This window comes from Aquila chrysaetos, chromosome 8, assembly GCF_900496995.4.
Source record: "Aquila chrysaetos chrysaetos chromosome 8, bAquChr1.4, whole genome shotgun sequence".
Lineage (NCBI taxonomy): Eukaryota > Metazoa > Chordata > Aves > Accipitriformes > Accipitridae > Aquila > Aquila chrysaetos.
In genome coordinates, this window is record NC_044011.1 from 17,976,749 (window position 1) to 17,989,297 (window position 12,549).

Consider the following 12,549-nt stretch of genomic DNA (forward strand, 5'->3'; position numbering starts at 1 on the left):
ATATGTTAGCAAATCCAATGTATGGTACAGTTGTCTGTATAGAAACAAACTGTAATGAAACACATGGGTTACACAAGAAGCTTGCCCAACACATATATTAAATTCATTGACTGGTAGTAGAGAGAGACAGAGAATGCATTTGCTCACTAAGTCTTTATCTAATATTTTAATTCAGGTGATATAGTGGAGGATGAAGATGATTATTTAGATGATGCTTTGTGTCAACACCTAGTAGCAGACACAGCAGAAGATATGCCTGAGGGCTGTGGACATTTCACATCCATAGGTCATTCAAACAAATCTGGACAAAACACACAGCTGTATAAAGGTAAATTACCTACATTCCTTAAAGTAAGACCTGAAGGTTTGTTGTTCGTTCTCCTTTTGTCTCTATTTCCTTGCTCATTTATATTTTCATTGTAGGTCCTCTAATGGTAAGGATCATTTTTTTGGTACATGTTCATGCTCAACCCCCCTTGAGTTAGTGACTGTAACTGAGGCATAACACCAATACAAATAATATAGCTTAGATCCTCCTTCTCTCTAGCCCAGGGCAAGGCAGGAGTGCTGAGAAATCCTGGTTTCCTTTTATAGTCAGGAGAAATTAAGTCTTTTTACCCATTTGATGTTGTTCAGCACCAGAGCATACACAAAAAAATTGTCTGTTATTTTCTTATTAGTGAGGGCCAGAGCAAAATCAAACCAAAGGAATCCTGTTGATTCAGTGATAGGCTTGACCCTGGCCTTTGAGCAATAGCTGTGGCAGTGCAGTCAGGTGTAAGCTGGACAGTCCAGGAGGTTGTTGTGTTCAGATTACTTACTTCAAAGAAGCCTAAAGTTTCTCCTTTGTTCCTATTTTATTTATTTCTGAAGAATTCGCAGCTCACACAACAGGTATATTCATTCTTTTAGTGCTTTAGTGTTACCTTTTTTCCTGGTCACATGGCTTGTTTGCACATTATTGTGAAATGACTTGGTAAACAGAAGATAAAGCTGTGAAAATAATACAGATAAAAACTGCAGCAAGAACTAGCCACGCCAGTGGTGGTCTTATATTGGGATATGATCAGGACATGCTGTGGTGACCAAGCATTGACAGGCTGGGCCACAGATTAAACACTTCATCATGACAGCAAGTGATTCAGTAGCTGTCTTTCTGCACTCTCTCAGAAGTGCTTTGTCTTCTGACATAAAAGTGAAAACTTTAATACCTTCAAAGGTTGAGTCAGAAGTAGAGTTCAAAAAGATTAAATTAAATTCGTAAGTTTACACAGACAGCTTTTCCAAACAATCAGAGTGATATACAGCTTTCTTGCCCACCTTGAGTCATAGGCTGGGTACAGTGTGGCCAGACCCGGAAACCTAGCCCTGAGCCGAGGAGTAATCTGTCGGTATTAAATACTGTAAAGCCAATCACTTTGTATTATAGGATGCCTTGCCCTCCAAACACCTCTGGCCTACTGTGTGATGATTCATTAAGCTACAGAGAATTGCAGTGATTCTTTTCACCCACACTAACTCTTCTCCACAAAAAAATATCACAAAGTAAAGGAGATTATAAAGTATAGTTTGAAGGAGGTCAAGGTGGGGTCATGATCTCACACAACTCAAAATATGATATATTCAGTCCATCTTGAAAGTCTCTGCAATTTCAGATGCCTCCATAAGCTTTCAATTCTGCCTGAGCAACTCCTAATCGAAGGTATGACGATTGTATAGCTGGTGTTAGACACAGATGGAAACCAATGACAGACAGGACAATGTGTACATGTGTTTCAAAGGTCAGAGAAGGGCACAGCCTCACAAAACAGATGTCCCGGGGAGCCATTGCCTAAAACCAGCAGCCTTTTAGGGGAAGGGATAGACTGGTGGTGGCTGGTTTTTGTCTCGTGTTACTGTCAGAATTTCAAGCCCTGCATTTAGGCACCTGCATGACTCCTTGGATCCTACCAATGAGCCTGTATCTGCAGCTCAGAAGTATTGAAAATGCAGAGAGAAGGGGGAGGGCAGGCTGGGCAGATCACAGGCTGTGTCTATGTGGCTGCCATCCGCTGCTGAGTGGGAGTAGGAAACTGTGAGGCAGCTCAGTATTCCCTGCAGAGCACAGCTTTCTGAAAAACAGGAACTTGTGTAAAAATGCCTGAAGTATGAGAGACTGCTGCTACACAATTCCTTCCCCATCCTCTCCAAACCACGGGGACGAAACCAAACCCATTGGATTTTGGAGCCCTAAAGAACAGAGCTGCATGGCTTGGCAGCCATGGCAGGGTGAGAGAAGTGAAGTGAAAGCCCTCAACTTCAGCATAAAGTAATCCCTACTTCTTGCCTCTCCAGCTGTCAGAGAGGTTTAGATGTGATGAAAGACTGTGTAATAGCCTAGTCATGTAAGGTGCAGCCCAGGGCTAGCATATTGAGCTAGGTATACCTGTTAGGAGACGTTGCTGGAAAGTAGAGATGTGATGAGTGAGCCATTCAGACAGATTTTTCTCTGGTGTGAAAACAGTTCTCCCGAGCAAGGAAAGGTGTCTAATCCTCAGAGGGAACTCCTGTGTTTAGGAAGGAAGAGCAAGGGATCCACTGTGACTAACCTCCTCATGGCTGCCATGACACAGTTTGAATGAGAGCAGGTTGCTGCCAAGTCTGGCTGTGAAAAGCTCAGAATCTAACAAGGTGACTAGTAACCCTGAAGCCAGATGCAGGCAGTCTTTGTATCGGCACAAACAGGTAATAAATGCTGGAAAAGGAGAGAGAGAGAAGCGTTTGACAAAAGGGTAGATGTTTCCGGGGGTGGGAGCAGGAAGACATTCAGGGAGAACAAAACAATATGAAAGGAGCCATGTTGTGTTGCTGAGATACCTGGTTGAGGCTTGCCATTCTTAATCATCTCTCTCCTGACCACCTGGATTTGGTGCATCTCACCCAGCGGGTATCTAATACAGATCCTTTCTAAAATTCCCCTAGATGATACAGACCTGGCTGATTTGAAGCAAGAGCTGGAGGCAAGTGGGGAATGCCACCGCCGGTCTCCAAGCAGGTCTCTGTCCATTCCTACCAGGCCTCGGCCACTTCAGCCGCCACAGAGGCCTCCCCCTCCTGGTAAGTTTAACTTTCTTTAATGTTGCATTGGCCCCAGCTGAACAGTTTTGCCTGCCATTTCTAGGTGACACAAAGTAATACCTTGTTCTGAAACAACAGGCCATTGAGGTACTTGTACTTACTTCCCAGTTGGTTTCAGCCCAACTATGGCTGCAGTTAGCAATGGGAGAATGCTATGTCTTTAGGATGACAGATACTCCACAAAAAATGCCCTTAGTGAGGATGGAATGGCCCATATGTTTCATACTAACTCATCACTCAGTGAGTTGACCAGCCACTTTGTGGCAATAAAAATAAATATCAGTATTTATGCCTCCTGACTTGCAAAGTCACTGAATGTTTTCTTACAGTTTGGTTTTTTCTGACTTAATTGTAACCTTCCTTTTAAAAAGCTTTGACAAAATACTTGTTTTGGACAGTTTATTTCCTTTCCTGCTTTGCAAACAATTCCTGCTTGCTTTTGTGTTTATGAAAGAAATGCAAAGTGGCTTATGATTTTCAGTGAGGCACAAAGGGGAAGTGATGCTCTTTACCTAAGCTCTACCCACCTGAGATGCCATCAGTGCTATGCTGCTCCTGTTTTTATGGCTACTTCTGGATGAATGCAGATTGCTACATCAGCATAATCATCTTTGCCTTCTGTAGGACACGAGCTATAAACCACATTTTTCTTGCAGCCCCAAAGTCTCTCTTTGTGCATATTTTCCAGTCTTAAATTAAAGGTTCTGTCAGACTCACTGCTGGAAGATGAGTTCTTTGGGATTATTCCCATTCATTTCTGAGTCTCTTGCAGAGAAGTGACAACACTGGTATCTGTATTTCTGTGCTTGGAATGCAATGTTAATGCTCAGCTGAGGTTATTAAATTAATTAAATGAAAGCAAGACTGCTTCCTCATACAGTTCAAGATTTCAGCATTTTATGCAGTGTTGAGATTTTTTTTTTTTCACCTTAGATTAGACCAGTAACTGTTCAGCCCCTCATTCCTCCTAGATTAAAGGGTTTTGCTCTTGGCACTCAGACAGAGAGACTCAAGGTCACCATTGTCTTACAGGAAGATCTTACCTAATATGCCTGCCCCTGGAGGAGCAAGGAGGGTGACAGTGTCTCTCTTTTATTTATCGCAATTTCAAAGCACATTGGTTTTGTTCTATTGCAGATAAAATGTTGTACCAGCTCTTGAATGTAAAAAGCCACTTTTATTCCTCTTTCAGCTGGAACATCAGGCAAAAAGTCCCCCTCAGATGGTTCCCTCTCTCCAGGAAGCCACTCCACCTGCTCCATCCTGGCAATGGCAAAGCTGCTACCTGGAGCCCCTCAGCAGCCAGTGAGTCCTGCCACTCAGCATTGTCCTGATCTCCCCCATCTACATAGATGCTGTAGATACTGAGCATCACATACATGATGCACCCATCATACAAGGAAGGAAGTCTATCACATGCCTGAGCTGGAAATGCTAAGATGAACTTCTTGTACTGTAATACTAGACTGTAGGACCTGCTAGACACCAGAAAAATGTTATTAAATTGCCAGGAATTAGAATGGCTAAAGAGGGAGAGAGAGAATTGTGCAAGACCAGGGCACTGTTGGTTTATTCCACGTGCTGCTTTCTGACAGATGCTAACTTGAATTTTCAACGCCATGATAATATGCTTTAATTCTTTTCTGACCTCTTTTTTGATGGGCCATGCTAGTGCCCAGCAGCATACAAGAAAAGTCTTGACCATTGCCAGCAAGGCTGCTAGCCCTCTGAGTAGACCAAGACTGAAATGTGGAAACACCTCCCCACTCCTCTTTTGTTGGATGAGAACCCTAATGTATTGAACAAGGGATGGCTAAGGGTCTAGCTGTGGCAGTAAGCCATTGGCCTATCTGTCAGCTGGTAACAAAGATGTAATATCTGCCAAAAGACTCCCCACCATTTCTGTAGTATTTATAGATTGCTGAAAGGCTGCTGGCAAAACTAGATTTTTACAGGTGTGTGAGCTTAGCTGTAAGATTACAGGTGTACAAGAAAAAACAGTTTTCTCAAGATGACTCATTCTCTTAATTTTTTTAAAGCCTAAAGTCCGGACTGGAATAAGTAAACCTTACAACGTCAAGCAGATCAAAACCACTACAGCTGAGGAAGCAGAAGAAGCTATTAGATGTCTTATGGAAGCCAAAGGAGGTGAGCACAGCTTTCTTAATGACTTCTAAAAATCTTTAAAGAAAGCAAACTGTAGGAGTATTCATCCTTTCCATCATAGCCCAGATGCACGTATTTCTATTCAGCAGCTCACCTGAACACTGACATACGCATTCTTGCAAGATTGTACTTTGTGTTCTCTGTCAGTTTTGATAATATTAACCTTTTGTTTTCCAAGATGACTCAAGTTGTATATTTTGTTGTAGAATCTGTTGCTAGGAGCACCTTGGTTTATTTATGTCCAGACTTAGTCTGAGAAGTTAAAAGACAAAGATGGGATCTTCCTAAACTGATGGCACCTGTGTTATCTCAGGGTTGCATAAAGGATATTTGCTGCTCTATTTAGCAAATACTCACTACTCCAAGCAGGACTAGAGAGCAAATACAGCTATGGGAGAAATAACCTGGATTCTGTTCACATTTGGATAGCAAGTATAGTTGTAACCTAGATAGATAGAAGCTTGCACCACTTTAGCTTGAATAGCTAAGCTAAAAGGCTACTCTGTGTACAGGTTCTCCGTGTAATCCCTGGAGAAGAGTGCCTCCTGCAAGGGAGGTTAGAGCAGGAAACTAGGTTAGGCATTGAAACTTAGGCAGCGTGAATATATCCTCCAGAGTTGCAGGTAGTCTTTCTGCTGATGCTGTATGAATGAAAAAAGAATGCAGTATGACTGAGATAGCTACCTGAGTTTGCAAGGCTCTCAGTTTAGGAGAAAAACATCCCCTTTCATTTGTAAATAGAACAAACGCAGTTTGGAATAATCCAAAGGCATCTTGATGTTTGTTCTTTAGGGAGTGCTGTATATTCAGTTTTTAAATCGAATTTACTCTCCATTAATTTTGAAATTCACAGTAAGCATTCCACTCAGTCCCACTGAGAGAGAGCATCACTTTCAGTCCCTTGTGCTGTACCACCACTTGGCATTTACAGTTCTTCCCAAAGTACAAGATGTGCTCAGTATCGTTATCTTGATTATCCAGATAAGGAGACGAGGGCAAAAGGAGACTCAGGACTTGAGTCTAGTACTCCTGAACTCTCAGGCAGTGTTTTATCTACTTGGCCAAATGGTGGCACAACACTGCTGTATTGGCATGAAATTATTTCAGACAGGGGATTTTTTTTCCCCTAACTGCCTCTTACAAGTGTGTCAGGATTGCAAAGCTCTGTGTTTATTTCTAAAACCTATCTTCCCTGCCTGAGAACATTCCCTTTAGGCATGCAGATTTTGGGAAACATGATTGTGAAAGAAATTATCTTGAAGCTACATTCTGATCAAGCCAAGACGCTAATTGTTTTTGCTTTCAGGACTACAGGATGATGCAGTAAAGCCTGCTCCAACTAGAAACCAAACGTTCACCAAACTCGAGCCTCTTCCCAGCATCACAAAGTCAGCATCATTTCAAGGGTCGCAGGCAGGACCAGTGCTTGTGCCCCATCGCCCACCACCCAAAGTTCCAACTACAAAAAAGCCAGTACCTCTGCAAAGGACCGGAGTCAAGGCAGAAAATGTAAGATAGTTGCAGCAAAACACATATTAAAGTTCTTAGCAGGCGCTAAAATGATTTTGTGTATTGTAGTCACCAAGGCATAAAAGTGTACTAGGAGATCAGAAATGAAAAACAGGCTTGAGTTCCTTACTCAGCCATATTCAGCTTTTCTATTTGTCAGTCCATTCTCTTAGATTTTGTTACTTTTCTTCTGGTTTGTCTGAATCTTGTCGGGATTTAAGACTCATCCCCTCTTTGTCACAGTGTTTACTTTTGACCACATCACGAGTGGTCTGCTCTGTATTGATTTAAGGCAGCTTCTTCATCAATATGCTCCTCTGTGTCCTGTTCAGGAACATCTAACTTTTCTCACACATCTTATAATGGGATTCAGCCTTTCACTTCGGATTCTGGATTCTACTCAAGAGTTCAGGTTCTTAAAAATACAAACCTGTAGGTGTTGGGGGTTTAATCTGTCTCTCTGTCAGGTCTCTACAATGAAGATAATAGTTCTTCACCTCTAGAGCTGCTAAAGTGAATAATGGTGAAAGCAATTTAAGTACAAGAGAGAGACAAATATAACCTTTTATATTCTTCCTTTGACAGAACCTCTGCTAGGAACCTCTGTTCTAAGTTGTTAGGACTCCTGCCTTACCTTCCTTTGTAAAGGCATTCACCCCTTCTCTATCATGGACTTTGTGCAATCTCTACTTAGGAGATTCACAAAATTAAAAAAAAAAACAACCCAGACAAGTGTGTGCCCTTTCCTTGAACATTCAGTAACAAGGAACAGTCTGTTTGTTTATGTTGTCACCATTCCTAGGGCACTCCTGAAAGGTGCTGAGAGGGGCTCCTCTGCTGGTGTTAGTTATATGAACTCTCCCACAGGAATATATCTATTTCACTTTTACTCTATCCAATCCTTACTCTGAGTAAATTCAGATGGGAGTCATGTACTTGAAAACCTCTACCTGATCCACCTCTATTGTTAAAAAAGCATGCAATCTAATGTAGGCAACTTAACAGCAGCATATAGACAGAAGTGGCAGGGGATATGTTCATTGTGAAATACTGACTGAATATTTTGACGGCATTAAAAAGCCTGTATATTATCTTTTAATACTATGGGAGAGTAGCAAAGAATTAAAATGCTTTCATTCAGTCACACTAAGTGTGAGAAATCTGAAGCAGCCCCTGCCCTCTTAGTCTGAGCTGGGCTCCACTTATTTATGTATTTTAAAATGGTGAATATATGCTAGATTGTGCTTCGAGAGTTTACTTTTAGCTTCAGTTCCTAGCATCAGTGAGACATGACAGAGCCATTAATACATTTCTTGGGTTAGCTTAAACTAATTGTTCTTCAGCCTTATGTATCAGAATGTACCCAAAGGCATGTGCTAATGGCCCCGTTAATTTAGCCCTCCCTATGCCTTCTTGCTTAAATAATGTTAGTCAGCAGAGAGATGTAACAAATAAATAACTCTTCAGAACTGTGTTAATTTGGCCTGGAGCAAAATCCTAACATGAAAGAGAGATGGTCAGAAAGAGATGTATTTCTCATACAGGGAGCAAACAGGCTGTAGGATCCTTGTCCTCAAATAGCACTCTGTAAATGAACACGGGTCCAAGGCACAATGCAGGAGAACAGAACCAAGCAGGTACAGTGTAAAACTCTGCTGTCAAGCCTCCTCATTGTGCTGCTTTTTTTTTCTTCCAGTACTGTCATTTTCTCAGTAATGCCATCAGTAAGACTTGCACTAGTAGTGACTCAGAGTTTAAGGTATCCTTTTTGTTCTCAAATTTCTTGTTACTTTTCTCCCTTAGGCTACATCTACAGAAGAGCAATTTGACCAACAGACAGTACAGTCTCCTTTTGGCTTGACAGAGCCCTGTCTAGAAGCTGGAGCTATTCTTAGTCCGACAAGGATTACTCCAGTCCCTAAACCCAGAACTCCACAACCTGGGAAGCCTCAGGAGAGCCAGCGGAGCAGTGAAAGGCAGGCCCCCTCAGCAAGCATGGCTGAAGCCATCGCACTGTCTCCCTCAAACACTTCCTTTGCCCCAAAGGTGCCACCACGAAGAAAGAAGTCAGCTCCTGCAGCTCTTCATCTGCAAGTTCTCCAGAGCAGTGACAACCCACTTTTTAGTGGGTTAACGTTCAGCTCCAACAACAATCCTGGGTTCTGCCCCCAAACTCAGGATGCTCATGTCCCCACACAGTCTGATGTCTCAGCTCCTACATCCTCTGCCAGCACAGAAAACAACACAACTAAGCAGTTAGCACCAAATGCCGCAGAATTGATGGCTAACCTTCAGGGCCCTCCTGTACCAGAAGGCCAGCATCCTCAGCTCTCAGATGCCAGCTCCCTTCCAGAGAACACCAATCTTTTGGACGTGGACATGGATTCTTCCTGCCCTCCTTCCATACAGACAGCATCAGATAGTTCTCCAGCACACACTCCAGAAAATGTAAAACGCCCCAGCTTGAAAGATTTCAGTCACTGGGTTACATTTAGTGACGATGAAGACAGTAGTGCACTGTCAGAAGGGTTCAACAAACTGCTTGTCTTAGAACAAAACAAAAATACCTTGAAGACGACAAATACTGATTTAGAATTGTAAAATTTTGTCTCCTTAATGTTCCTATAGAAATCATAATTATGGTGCAAAATAAAAATAAATCTTTTGCACAAAGATTTTTATTTAAGGAAACAGATCATCTGTCCATGCTACATTTCATTTTCATCTTTAAAGATAAAGATACTGCCCCTGGAGGGAAGTGTATAGAGTATATACAACCTAACATTATCTACAGCTTGTTTGAAAAGTTCTTATTTCTAAGTTATTTCTTTTTATTAATCCATCTTAAGCTGTTCTATTTCATTTCAGGTACAAATCATATGTAAGAACATGTAATGGTGTATGGAAAAAAGATTTTAAGAAAAACATTTCCTGTGAAATTTATATATTAATCAATTTCTATCACTTGAAATAAAGCACCCTTATCTTGAATTGTTAGACTGCTACAGTTACTCTAGACCAAACATCCAAAAGGAGAATATATACCAGTGTAACTACAGCAGTAACACTGGTATTGTTCTGCTACTTGGTTTCCACTGTGGAAACAAGGCTTAGACAGTATCTTCTTGTGGATCATAACTAGCTGCAGTGGTGGCAAGCCCTAATACTTACCTTGTTAAACTCATTCCTGTGTTGAAAGTAAAATGAAAGGTGTGTACTAGGAGGCTGTAAAGCAGAACCATGAGAGGTGGTGCCCAGGCATCAGCAAGAAATGTCTGTTCTTATTCCAGACCAGGCAAGTGAACCCCCGTATTACAACAGACCTCTCCTAAGTGCTATGCTGTTAATGGCCCTGTAATAACATGCCTCAGCTACTCTGAAAGGACTGGGTAGCCTCTCAAAATACTGCTCTGACCTATGATGACATCAAAGGCATCCCTATCTGGTTTTCTACCACAGTTCCAAAACTCACCCTGGTTTTTTTATTCACACCAAGCCAACTCTAAACAACATACTTTACAATGAAATAGCACATGGACAATGACAGTCCCTTTTAAAGAAACACTATAGTCTGCTTGTATATTATCTATGCAAATACTGTGGAAATCTGGTGAATAGCCAAGACCCGCTGATGACATAGGTCATTAGCATATTAATGTCTTATGCTAAAGACAGTTTAATAATTCAGTAGCATCCCTATTCCCATTCTGCCGCTTTCTAAGAAAATGCCATGTTAGTCCTTTATTTCCCCAGTGCAGATAAGGAAAGAGCTGGTCTTGGAACCTAAGTTTATGCACATGTAACAGAGGCTGTTGTGTCCTGAAACTAAGCAACAAGCACATGGCTGGGGATGGCAGAACCCTCCGGCAGAGAGGAACTGTCACTTACAGCCTAACACTGAGTTTGCTCACCCACAGTAAAGCTCAACTTGGACACCGAACTAGCAGGGGGTGGAAGTATGTAGAGCTACTGCTCTCGCTGTGCATTTCTGCTGATCAGCAGCTATGCAGTCTGTTTATTTTGTACCAGGGAAGGAGCTGCCCTGTGCTTCCCGTTCACCTCAGCAGCTGTGGTAAAGCCGTGCTGCAGCAGAGGGCCAGGTAGCCCTGAGAAACAGTAGGATCACCAGACATGATCCTGGGAAGGCTAAGAAATGGAACTAGACATGGGCCACTGCAGCTAAGGACAACTTTAAGAAGCATGTGCACCGCTCTAAATAAAGCTGTTGCCCAGGTGCACTGTGGATCCATACAGGGAGTGTACCTAGGAGGCAGCTGCAACACATAGAGTAAGAAAGACCAACAAACAGACAAGTGCCTACCATAATCTGTTCTGTGCAGGTTCTTGCAAACGAGAGGTTTAAAAGATGATCATGTTCAATGGTTCCGACTACGACAGCCTAGACAGGGGAAGCACCCCCTGTGAACCACTGCAGGAACTCCAGGTAAGTACTCCCATGCGCCTGCTTTGCTTCTCCCTTACATTTACCCAGTATTCCACCAGAGCCTATAAGGCAGGTGTTTCAGGTGAGTCTACATAGGTCACTTACCACAGCGGGCTGACTCATGAAGTATTGCTGCTCCGCTCAAAGCAGACTCGATGTTCATTATGAAGTCATCTCGTTCATTAGCAAGCCAGCAGTCATGCTTCTCAGAAGCCCAGGATTTTGGCGAGGATAATCCACGGTGCTAAACGCGTCTGTTATCTGCTCTGGGTGCGCAGGCTTTTGCCTTGCCTGTGCAGTAAAATCATACACTGTAGATGCCATTTGTTCAAAGCAGGCAGTTAAAAATGACAAAACAGATTGTGACTTGTCATGGTAACTTGTTAAGAGAAGCATCAAGATCTTTTATTATTAAAGGAAGGAGAGCATTTTTAAGCAGTTGGTGAAGTTGAAAAAAACCCCTCATTTTCAGATTTTTTTTGCAGAAAACATGTATTAAAAAAAGTTCAGAGGTTTGGGTTTTTTTCATAGGAAAATTAATTGGCTTGTTCTCAGCTTCTTGGAAACTGGGAATTCAGCCATTTTCTTACTTGCAACGCCTACCTGTGTCACTGCCACTGCCAAATTTTGAACGCAAGACATCCTGTAAGAGAAGATACTGCCTTTGTCTGAGCACCTGCCATCCTCCTCTGCTCCCTCGTTTGCCAGACATTTTAAGAAACCCCACAAAACCTTCAGAGGCCAAACCAGTGAAAGCCAGTGCTAAGCTTCTTACGCAAGTGTCAGTTTAACATGGTAGCAGGCTGGGGAATAATGCCAAAGCAAGATAGTTATTTCCTTACAAGATGACACAGAGCCTGAGCCTCTTCGTCCTCCTCTTAAAAAAAAAGTGAACATTTATGGGCACATTTCAGTATAAAACATTAAGAGCAGTAAAAAAGAAAGAGTATGTTATATGACCATATCCAACATTTTCTGCAAAGATAATTAACAGTTCTAAGACAGCTAATTTACATGTTAATGAAAGTGTTAGCAGGAAAGCCAATTAAAGTGGATTTATACAAGTCAAATAAAATCTGCTTTATTACTCTCCTTGAATAAGAGAAGTATCTGGCCTTTAGCATTATATCTTATGTCTATGTATGTGGCAAGCTGCCCACTGAAGTATAAATCCCTGCAGCTAGCTGGTTTACACTATCAGTGACAGCATATACTGTTCAATCGCAGCAAATCAAGGGAAAGGAACAGACAGTCCAGCTGAAAAGGTTACAGCAAAGAATGAGGAATCTCCTGTCTCAATATATTATCTTCCG

The 12,549-nt window shown here is 42.0% G+C and overlaps 1 protein-coding gene across 4 annotated transcripts in view; it reads left to right on the forward strand.

The window, feature by feature from the left end:
• SYNJ2 (synaptojanin 2) overlaps positions 1-9,848 on the forward strand; it is a 70,221-nt gene extending 60,373 nt beyond the window's left edge. For 2 of the 4 annotated variants that reach the window (XM_030022851.2, XM_030022853.2), the window contains 6 exons: positions 176-328; positions 2,962-3,096; positions 4,310-4,422; positions 5,157-5,265; positions 6,590-6,792; positions 8,596-9,847. In XM_030022851.2, the coding sequence (XP_029878711.1) occupies positions 176-328; positions 2,962-3,096; positions 4,310-4,422; positions 5,157-5,265; positions 6,590-6,792; positions 8,596-9,393 (1,511 nt within the window). In that variant the 3' untranslated portion in view covers positions 9,394-9,847. Of the gene's footprint in view, positions 1-175; positions 329-2,961; positions 3,097-4,309; positions 4,423-5,156; positions 5,266-6,589; positions 6,793-8,595 lie in introns of all 4 variants that reach the window. The other 2 variants (XM_030022847.2, XM_030022854.2) reach the window with 2 other exon arrangements.
• The last annotated feature ends 2,701 nt before the right edge of the window (positions 9,849-12,549 follow it).